The sequence below is a fragment of the Adiantum capillus-veneris genome, chromosome 9 (genome assembly GCF_014529385.1).
Source record: "Adiantum capillus-veneris isolate H3 chromosome 9, ASM1452938v2, whole genome shotgun sequence".
NCBI lineage: Eukaryota > Viridiplantae > Streptophyta > Polypodiopsida > Polypodiales > Pteridaceae > Adiantum > Adiantum capillus-veneris.
In genome coordinates this window covers 82,730,861-82,742,606 of record NC_140939.1, presented here as the reverse complement: position 1 = coordinate 82,742,606, position 11,746 = coordinate 82,730,861, and the positions used below count along the sequence as shown (strand labels likewise).

The window sequence follows — 11,746 nt, the reverse complement described above, 5'->3', positions numbered from 1 at the left end:
TTCTTAGAGTAGCTACCCTATATAAGTATCATAGAAAGATTAGCATACTTCTTAGTACTAATGAGGTTATTACTATATATTTATGTATATGATTTTGAAGAAGCAGTGAACTATTATTCTAGTAGTGGAAGCCACGGCCTCAGTGCGGCAGGACAGCAAGTCTGTTAGTAGTGGGAGCCCTTGCACCTACACTTATATTATTAATGGAGATGGCCGCAACAACGTCCAGTTCTTCGTCGGGTGAAAACGCCCCCTCCTTGGATAGATCCTCCACATGGACTGTAAATAGGATGGTTCATCTCAGACGATGACCACGGATACTGAATGAAAGCCATGCTACATCTCTCCCTCTTTAACTTAATATTGTGAGCTTCGATTGAGCGCTTCGAGGTGTTGTAACATGAGCCTCCCTTCACCGTTATTATTTTTAGGTGGCTTATTTCTTAGAGTAGCTACCCTATATAGGTAGCATAGAAAGATTAGCATACTTCTTAGTACTAATGAGGTTATTACTATATATTTATGTATATGATTTTGAAGAAGCAGTGAACTATTATTCTAGTAGTGGAAGCCACGGCCTCAGTGCCGCAGGACAACAAGTCTGTTAGTAGTGGGAGCCCTTGCACCTACACTTATATTATTAATGGAGACGCCCCCTCCTTGGATAGATCCTCCACCAGCGCCTCAATCAACTCCCACGTCACATGATCCATGATATACACATGCGAGTAGTGCCTCTCCCCTAGAACCTCATTTGACAGTGAGTACTTGACAAAGCTTGTTATTCGCCTGCTTGAACCGCACCGTTAGTGCCAACGGCGTTCGTGCGACATACAAATCCTTGCCTAATTGCTCCTCTAGAATGTGCAGACGGTACTCTGTGTGCTTTGCAAGGCCCTCCAATCGTAGTGCCTTGCTATATGGTCTTCAAAAGAGTGGCGTGCAATGTTGTCCCAGAGAAGCATTGGTGACAGCCCGTTGCATGAGCCAGCAAATGTCGTGTCTGCATTGCCAATGCATGTAGGGTTGTATGGGGGCAACATCTGATACTTGGTCTTGGTCATGTAGATGCCACATGGTACTGTTGCTCCTATCCACTTGTGCCCACTCATAACTATGGAGTGCACCATCGGCGACAGCCGAAAATCGAAGTTGGGCCCCCTCTGAGTCACATGGCCTCCTTCATATTCCATCTCTATGTAGGGCATGTAAGCCGCCCCGAGAGCACCATCGACATGAAACCAACACCCCGTCTTGACATCAAACTCATAGTGCACCACCCTCTCTAGCAAGTTGTATTTCTTCAGGGTGGGCTCTAGCTTGGTGAAAGCAAGAGCAACATCATCAGAGGAACCTTTGAAAGTGGTGCCGTAGTTGAAGCAGATGAATATGGGGTATCCGCGAGAGGCGAAGAACTCCACAAGCATAGACAAAGCATCGAGGTCCATTGCACCCGATTCGAGGGAAGGGACCTCTGCCGGCCATTCCCGATGAGGACACTCCTTGAGGGGACATTTCCCAGGGTAGTTTTGCATGCCTTCAGCATAGAAAGTGCGGACATGTAGCATTGTCACAGCCTTGGCGATAGAGTAGTGGGTGTCCACCGAGTAAAAGGCAATGGGTGTGAAGGCATGTGGGTTGTCTTTTGGCGTTGGGGCAGCGTGGTACACAAGGCGGGGGACGTTGAATTGTGTGCTCACTAGGGCGCCTCCTTCCCCCTTCCTTGTCACAATTTCGTATGCCTTGTCGTCAACAAGAATCTTCTTGCCCCCCAAGTATTCCCGAGTGTTCCACATGCCGTAGAGGCTGCCTACAGTGCTACCCATGGTGAGGCCGAATCCCCAATAAGAATTGGGGACATCGTCACAGTGGGGCCGCTCGGCATGCCATAATGCTGCATAGTACTCAAGCACGGTACGCTCCATGAACTTGCTGCTCAGAGTGAAGTTGCCCTCTGCAAATGCATCCCCAATGTTGTTCACCTGTGAAAAGTACTCAAGAATTAGATGTGGAGATTTTGGCATACATGGAGAACTTAGAGGCTCTTATTTAATATGTTCCTTAATGGCTCAACAAGAATTGGGCTACCTATGGTGAGGCCGAAGCCCCAATAAGAATTGGGGACATCGTCCCAGCGGGGCCGCTCGGCATGCCACAATGCTGCATAGTAGTCAAGCACGGCATGCTCCATGAACTTGCTGCTCACGGTGAAGTTGCCCTCTGCAAATGCATCATACATGTTGTTCACCTGTGAAAAGTACTCAAGAATTAGATGTGGAGATTTTGGCATACATGGAGAACTTAGAGGCTCTTATTTAATATGTTCCTTAATGGCTCCTATAATCAGGTACAGCGTTTAACAACATCATAGATGGTGTTTGGGAGGCACCCGCGTCACTAGAATATATATTGGGTTACTGCTCAAATTAAGGGAGCCCCATGCAATATGCCTAGCTAATATAGCTATGCAGGAGTCCCTTCCTCGCTGTAGTACTACCTCTTGAATGCAATATTTCTATAAGAATTAAAGAAGGAAACTTGTTCTTGTTGTGAAATGATGATGTTGGGTAGAATCTAGCTATAATTAATTTGCAAGTAACTTACAAGCATGTCCATGTAGCTGCCAAAGGAAGCCTCGTAGTGGAGTGCCTGGTTGCACTGGTAGCCCAAGAAGGTGGACTTTTGAGTGGCATGGTAGGCCTTGGCGATGGAAATGGCACGCCGCCGCCAATAAGCGGGGAGGCCACCTTGGTGGAGGTCGAAAATGTTGTAGGCGTTGGGCAGGCCAGGGACATCCGGATAAGGAGAGTCCTTACAGGGTTCAGGGATGGTGTGGGAGAGGGCCTTGTGATACTTGCGCACATATTCGTCCACGATGCGCTTGAGCTCAGCTTTGGGAATGATAGTATATTTGGAGGAGGCCTCCGCTAGCTCCAGCTCCTCTTCCTCCTCCTCCTCGACCTCCAGCTCCCTTCTTCTCTTGGAGGGGAGGCAGCGCAATGCATTATTGTACTGGGTGGTGGCCGGCGGTGGTGCAATTCTAGGGTGTTGAATTAATAATTAGCAATTAGGGTGGCAATAAATTGCAAGATTTGTGCTGCATGCAAATGAGGAGAGGTGTAGCCCCTTTTAAATATGCACAGGTCGAGTCGATATTGCACCTTCTCCCTCTCTCTCTCACACACACACACCCACCCACACACACACACAAGGGCACTTGCTCTTTCAACAACATGAGATCAATCAGTGGCTGCAGGACCACAAGGATTTTGGAGGTTTGTGGAGGCACCAATCATTCTTTCGCTGTTTATTCTTATTCCATAGCTTGCTTACATTGCACCCTAAACCTCAAATTTACTTCATTCCCAATAATATGCGAGGCAAACGGGCAAACCATAAGAGCAAGCGAAAGGGACTTAAAAGTAACTTCCAAAATCCGTTTGTTGGAGGTTGGTAGTAAATTTTTATATCATCAAAGTAATATATAATAGACCTAGCTAGTATCAAAATATTGTAGCTCTAGATTGCCTTGATTCATTCTTGCAAGGATTAATATCATGGTATATAGTAAGCCTTCTTACAAGTTATGCAGATTTTCCTCTTTCTTACTTCCTATATAAAGGGAGATAGCGATTCTTGTGTACTACACTGCTTGCAAAAATGGTAAGGGATCTCTTCTCTTTCCCGACTAATTACACCACGCCTCGCCACGCCACCCCACAGGTGTTGCTGTTGCTGCGTAAACTTTTCAATCATCGATCAATCATGTGTCCGAAATAGCAACTTCGAGGCTACTTCAATCAATCGTATTATTGGGATGTAGAGAGGCCGTTGCTTTCGAGAAAGTTATTCAATATTGAAAAAGTATACTAGGCTAACCGTAAATTGTAGAGATCCCTCTTTCACAGAAGGCCGTCGAGATGAAAGGGAGATTTGTGTATATATTGCTTGCGAAAATGGCCAATTAATTTCTCAAACTTTGTTGGTGATGCAAACCAATCGTGTGTGTGTGTGTGTGTGTGTGTGTGTACGAAAAACGGTTGACGTCGACACTCTGTCTTTGCTCTTACATTGCTCGCGCTTTTAGAAACCCCAAAAATGCACGTGCGATTGAGAGCCTGCAAGCGAGAATTGATTGAAAGACTCAATTTTTGAAATTGGAAGAAGGCCTCATAAAAAAATCATAACTATAAATTCCGGACATTCCTCTTTCGTTTAGGGGAAAGTGGAACAGTGTGTGCTTATGAATGATCGTCTTTCGCCGACACCGGTGCTACAAGTGTAGAAAAGCAAGCTTGTGTGGAAAGTTTTGTCGATTTTTCTCTCTCCTCTCAGCTTGCGTTGCTCCCTTTTAGGAACTTCCAAAGTGCCGGTTCATTATAGAGGCGTTGTGTGTGTTTCCATCCCAAGAGTGTGTGTCGGCTCATTATAGAGGCGTTGTGTGTGTTTCCATCCCGCTCACAACGGTATGCACTACACTCTAGTCATCTGGCAGCTCACTAAAAAAGTTGGTTGATCATGTGAACCATAAATACCACAAGACTTAAGAGATTATACCCTGCCATTATGATGTCCTTTATATCACTCCTTCACAAGTGAACACCAACAATTTCAACAATGGAATGCATCCTTAACAACCCACATATATACGTCAAATTGTATATTTTGGTCATTGACTTCAATAGTTACCACAACTCCATTTAAATAGATATAAAAGAAGTTCTATCTTTCCCAAAATACAAGTGTGCTCTAATACCAAATAAGAGCCTAATGACTAAGTAACACATGGGGGGAGCCAACATGGGAATATCCATGCCACATAGCGCGCAAGTGTCGTAAAGATCTATGGGCTCCGCTCACCCTTGGATGTGTCGAGGGACTAGATCGGGCTGAAAACTCAAGCTAGACAAGGGACAACTCTAGATTTATAAGGTGGAATAAGTAGGTGCGACGAGCAAGGGGTCCATATGAAATATGTATGAGCATTGTAGAGAGCCCACATGCCTTAGATGTAAAAGGGCAAGGGCTCAAAACCATGGCTAGGGGGGACTTGGTTGGCTAACCTGCGTTTTCTTTGGGCCATGTTTAGTCTGTCTAGAGATCTCTCCGGATAAACATGGTTTCCAACATAATGCTGTAAAGGAAATGAGAGGAACCGTTGTGTTCTTCAAGAAATTCCCTGTCGTTATGTCTAGTTGTGGAATCCCCCACACAGTTGCTTGTTACCTTGATTGTCTTAAAGGATTTTAGAGAAATCTACAAGGAGAAGCTATATACATGGCATAGCTAGTAATGTATAATATCCTTAAAGTAAAAACTGAAAGATACACATCTATTCATTCAAAAAAATGACGACGAAAAAGAAAGCACGCAATTGGAGAGACTTGAGTTTATGAGACACATGAGATGAGTATGGATGCGTCAAGAGGAGGTAAGGATAAATGTGGGGGTAGCAGTCGAGAGGTGAGAGGGGTTGATCATGGAAGCGGAGAAGAAGATCATGACATTAAGTGTGTGTTGCAAAGGGTGTCAACTTTATTCTCCTACATGGAAGCATTAGGAGATCTTAGTTGTAAGTTACTTGCAAAACCATGGGAGCGTCGGGTAGATATTTTTTGTGCAGATGTACTAGCCTTGCAAGTGTGGCTTGTAACCAAAGAGGGACCATTCAACAGATCTATGTTTCTTGAAGTTGATGAATCTCCCAACTCACTATATATCCAAAAACAAAAGTGACCCTTCAATGGTGGAGCCAATATTAAAGAGGAGAAGCATTTAAGGACCCATCAATAAATGGAGGGCAAACAATTATGGAGAGAGAGAGAGAGATGCATTTGTCCCTAGAACCTGAATGAGAAAGCATTACTCTTCAATATAGAAAGAAAAATAGCATTACTCTTTAATATGGGATAATAATAGCAGTACTCTCTAATATGGGATGGACTGTAAATAGGATGGTTCATCTCAGACGATGACCACGGATACTGAATGAAAGCCATGCTACATCTCTCCCTCTTTAACTTAATATTGTGAGCTTCGATTGAGCGCTTCGAGGTGTTGTAACATGAGCCTCCCTTCACCGTTATTATTTTTAGGTGGCTTATTTCTTAGAGTAGCTACCCTATATAGGTATCATAGAAAGATTAGCATACTTCTTAGTACTAATGAGGTTATTACTATATATTTATGTATATGATTTTGAAGAAGCAGTGAACTATTATTCTAGTAGTGGAAGCCACGGCCTCAGTGCGGCAGGACAGCAAGTCTGTTAGTAGTGGGAGCCCTTGCACCTACACTTATATTATTAATGGAGATGGCCGCAACAACGTCCAGTTCTTCGTCGGGTGAAAACGCCCCCTCCTTGGATAGATCCTCCACATGGACTGTAAATAGGATGGTTCATCTCAGACGATGACCATGGATACTGAATGAAAGCCATGCTACATCTCTCCCTCTTTAACTTAATATTGTGAGCTTCGATTGAGCACTTCGAGGTGTTGTAACATGAGCCTCCCTTCACCGTTATTATTTTTAGGTGGCTTATTTCTTAGAGTAGCTACCCTATATAGGTAGCATAGAAAGATTAGCATACTTCTTAGTACTAATGAGGTTATTACTATATATTTATGTATATGATTTTGAAGAAGCAGTGAACTATTATTCTAGTAGTGGAAGCCACGGCCTCAGTGCCGCAGGACAACAAGTCTGTTAGTAGTGGGAGCCCTTGCACCTACACTTATATTATTAATGGAGACGCCCCCTCCTTGGATAGATCCTCCACCAGCGCCTCAATCAACTCCCACGTCACATGATCCATGATATACACATGCGAGTAGTGCCTCTCCCCTAGAACCTCATTTGACAGTGAGTACTTGACAAAGCTTGTTATTCGCCTGCTTGAACCGCACCGTTAGTGCCAACGGCGTTCGTGCGACATACAAATCCTTGCCTAATTGCTCCTCTAGAATGTGCAGACGGTACTCTGTGTGCTTTGCAAGGCCCTCCAATCGTAGTGCCTTGCTATATGGTCTTCAAAAGAGTGGCGTGCAATGTTGTCCCATAGAAGCATTGGTGACAGCCCGTTGCATGAGCCAGCAAATGTCGTATCTGCATTGCCAATGTATGTAGGGTTGTATGGGGGCAACATCTGATACTTGGTCTTGGTCATGTAGATGCCACATGGTACTGTTGCTCCTATCCACTTGTGCCCACTCATAACTATGGAGTGCACCATCGGCGACAGCCGAAAATCGAAGTTGGGCCCCCTCTGAGTCACATGGCCTCCTTCATATTCCATCTCTATGTAGGGCATGTAAGCCGCCCCGAGAGCACCATCGACATGAAACCAACACCCCGTCCTGACATCAAACTCATAGTGCACCACCCTCTCTAGCAAGTTGTATTTCTTCAGGGTGGGCTCTAGCTTGGTGAAGTTAAGCAAGAGCAACATCATCATAGGAACCTTTGAAAGTGGTGCCGTAGTTGAAGCAGATGAATATGGGGTATCCGCGAGAGGCGAAGAACTCCACAAGCATAGACAAAGCATCGAGGTCCATTGCACCCGATTCGAGGGAAGGGACCTCTGCCGGCCATTCCCCATGAGGACACTCCTTGAGGGGACATTTCCCAGGGTAGTTTTGCATGCCTTCAGCATAGAAAGTGCGGACATGTAGCATTGTCACAGCCTTGGCGATAGAGTAGTGGGTGTCCACCGAGTAAAAGGCAATGGGTGTGAAGGCATGTGGGTTGTCTTTTGGCGTTGGGGCAGCGTGGTACACAAGGCGGGGGACGTTCAATTGTGTGCTCACTAGGGCGCCTCCTTCCCCCTTCCTTGTCACAATTTCGTATGCCTTGTCGTCAACAAGAATCTTCTTGCCCCCCAAGTATTCCCGAGTGTTCCACATGCCGTAGAGGCTGCCTACAGTGCTACCCATGGTGAGGCCGAATCCCCAATAAGAATTGGGGACATCGTCACAGTGGGGCCGCTCGGCATGCCATAATGCTGCACAGTACTCAAGCACGGCACGCTCCATGAACTTGCTGCTCAGAGTGAAGTTGCCCTCTGCAAATGCATCCCCAATGTTGTTCACCTGTGAAAAGTACTCAAGAATTAGATGTGGAGATTTTGGCATACATGGAGAACTTAGAGGCTCTTATTTAATATGTTCCTGAATGGCTCAACAAGAATTGGGCTACCTATGGTGAGGCCGAAGCCCCAATAAGAATTGGGGACATCGTCCCAGTGGGGCCGCTCGGCATGCCACAATGCTGCATAGTAGTCAAGCACGGCATGCTCCATGAACTTGCTGCTCACGGTGAAGTTGCCCTCTGCAAATGCATCATACATGTTGTTCACCTGTGAAAAGTACTCAAGAATTAGATGTGGAGATTTTGGCATACATGGAGAACTTAGAGGCTCTTATTTAATATGTTCCTTAATGGCTCCTATAATCAGGTACAGCGTTTAACAACATCATAGATGGTGTTTGGGAGGCACCCGCGTCACTAGAATATATATTGGGTTACTGCTCAAATTAAGGGAGCCCCATGCAATATGCCTAGAATACAGCTATGCAGGAGTCCCTTCCTCGCTGTAGTACTACCTCTTGAATGCAATATTTCTATAAGAATTAAAGAAGGAAACTTGTTCTTGTTGTGAAATGATGATGTTGGGTAGAATCTAGCTATAATTAATTTGCAAGTAACTTACAAGCATGTCCATGTAGCTGCCAAAGGAAGCCTCGTAGTGGAGTGCCTGGTTGCACTGGTAGCCCAAGAAGGTGGACTTTTGAGTGGCATGGTAGGCCTTGGCGATGGAAATGGCACGCCGCCGCCAATAAGCGGGGAGGCCACCTTGGTGGAGGTCGAAAATGTTGTAGGCGTTGGGCAGGCCAGGGACATCCGGATAAGGAGAGTCCTTACAGGGTTCAGGGATGGTGTGGGAGAGGGCCTTGTGATACTTGCGCACATATTCGTCCACGATGCGCTTGAGCTCAGCTTTGGGAATGATAGTATATTTGGAGGAGGCCTCCGCTAGCTCCAGCTCCTCCTCCTCCTCCTCCTCGACCTCCAGCTCCCTTCTTCTCTTGGAGGGGAGGCAGCGCAGTGCATTATTGTACTGGGTGGTGGCCGGCGGTGGTGCATTTCTAGGGTGTTGAATTAATAATTAGCAATTAGGGTGGCAATAAATTGCAAGATTTGTGCTGCATGCAAATGAGGAGAGGTGTAGCCCCTTTTAAATATGCACAGGTCGAGTCGATATTGCACCTTCTCCCTCTCTCTCTCACACACACACACCCACCCACACACACACACAAGGGCACTTGCTCTTTCAACAACATGAGATCAATCAGTGGCTGCAGGACCACAAGGATTTTGGAGGTTTGTGGAGGCACCAATCATTCTTTCGCTGTTTATTCTTATTCCATAGCTTGCTTACATTGCACCCTAAACCTCAAATTTACTTCATTCCCAATAATATGCGAGGCAAACGGGCAAACCATAAGAGCAAGCGAAAGGGACTTAAAAGTAACTTCCAAAATCCGTTTGTTGGAGGTTGGTAGTAAATTTTTATATCATCAAAGTAATATATAATAGACCTAGCTAGTATCAAAATATTGTAGCTCTAGATTGCCTTGATTCATTCTTGCAAGGATTAATATCATGGTATATAGTAAGCCTTCTTACAAGTTATGCAGATTTTCCTCTTTCTTACTTCCTATATAAAGGGAGATAGCGATTCTTGTGTAGTACACTGCTTGCAAAAATGGTAAGGGATCTCTTCTCTTTCCCGACTAATTACACCACGCCTCGCCACGCCACCCCACAGGTGTTGCTGTTGCTGCGTAAACTTTTCAATCATCGATCAATCATGTGTCCGAAATAGCAACTTCGAGGCTACTTCAATCAATCGTATTATTGGGATGTAGAGAGGCCGTTGCTTTCGAGAAAGTTATTCAATATTGAAAAAGTATACTAGGCTAACCGTAAACTGTAGAGATCCCTCTTTCACAGAAGGCCGTCGAGATGAAAGGGAGATTTGTGTATATATTGCTTGCGAAAATGGCCCAATTAATTTCTCAAACTTTGTTGGTGATGCAAACCAATCGTGTGTGTGTGTGTGTGTGTGTGTGTGTGTGTGTGTGTGTGTACGAAAAACGGTTGACGTCGACACTCTGTCTTTGCTCTTACATTGCTCGCGCTTTTAGAAACCCCAAAAATGCACGTGCGATTGAGAGCCTGCAAGCGAGAATTGATTGAAAGACTCAATTTTTGAAATTGGAAGAAGGCCTCATAAAAAAATCATAACTATAAATTCCGGACATTCCTCTTTCGTTTAGGGGAAAGTGGAACAGTGTGTGCTTACGAATGATCGTCTTTCGCCGACACCGGTGCTACAAGTGTAGAAAAGCAAGCTTGTGTGGAAAGTTTTGTCGATTTTTCTCTCTCCTCTCAGCTTGCGTTGCTCCCTTTTAGGAACTTCCAAAGTGCCGGTTAAAACCAACGCGAAAAGGGAAAAAATCCGTTTCAAATTAGCAAAAAATAACTGTGTAAATTTATAGAGAAACATAATACGAAATTGTAGAGATTTCTTTTGACTTTTGTCTTCACTTTTATTCGAAATTAACCAATTAAATAAGTGTAAATTGATAAAAACTATAACATACATTGTAGAGATTAAAGGGAGGATTGGAATTGTGTATGCCCCATGGTCATGGAATGGTTCCCTAGGCTCTTGTGGACTCACGGCTTCCATCTAGGCTCAGCAGCAGTTTGAAACCGTAAACCAAGCCTCACTGAAGCTTTCGTCATTTTATCTTTTTGGTGGACAAATATTGCTAGAGTGATCAATTCTAGGAATATTTGTCCCTGTTAAAGCTAAGCATTTCATCGAAACACAATTTTGATGACATTTCCCCCATCTTAAAATCATAGTTGTCCTCAACTATGCGTCTATAAATGTCATCAAAATTGTATTTTGATGAAATACTTAGCTTTACAGGGACCAAATATTCTTGGGATTGATCACTCTAGTCATATTTGGTCACAAGAAAGCTAAAAAGACGAAAGCGTAAATGAGGCTTGATTCACGGTTTCAAGGTGTTGTTGAGCCACGATGGAAGCCAAGAAGTCTACAAGAGCCTAGGAAATTACTGAGGGGCACCTCCAGCCTCACTCTCGGGAGCAGCAGTTGCAGGCACGCAGATGCTGCTGAGTTGCACACTTGATTACCTCTGGAGCCACAAAGTGAGAGTGCTCGAGGACTCTCAAGGCAACACATAGACCTTCTCTTGGGCTCTTAAGTTATCGCTAAGGGCTTGGCATAGCCACTCTCTTCTCTCTCACTAGGTCTCTTGACTCTCCCCGTAGTATCCCTATCACCTACGTGTGACAACAGGGCTTGGGAGGGCGAGCGAGTCTTCTTCTCTTCTCTTTTCCTCAAGTAACCAAGCAATTTACGAGCCAATCTAAGTGGCTGAAGCTTCCAACGCCTTGCAAAGAGAGCTTGTATTCTTTATTTTGCAATACAAGTTCCTTTAGAAGGGGGGTCGGCCTCATATATCCGGCCCTCAATATTGTGTCGGTGTCTCTGTGCATGTTTTTCTCTCCCTCTGATCATATATGTTGCTAGCTTGGCAATTAAATCCACATAATTTCCAAGTATATTTACATTTTAGTTTCTCTTTCCCTTCTGATTGTCTTCTTCGTAGTGTTTTCTATACCTGTCATAATGGTCTCTTCTAAG

At 44.6% G+C, this 11,746-nt stretch overlaps 1 protein-coding gene across 1 annotated transcript; it reads right to left on the bottom strand.

Annotated features, from left to right (window-relative positions):
• Window positions 1–1,759: 1,759 nt before the first annotated feature.
• LOC147450733 (uncharacterized) lies at window positions 1,760–3,060 on the bottom strand (the record flags this gene model as incomplete). Its single annotated transcript, XM_086520514.1, has 3 exons — window positions 1,760–1,982; window positions 2,089–2,248; window positions 2,605–3,060. Coding segments are annotated over 3 exons (693 nt in total), but the record flags the coding sequence as incomplete, so codon positions are not given.
• Window positions 3,061–11,746: the final 8,686 nt, after the last annotated feature.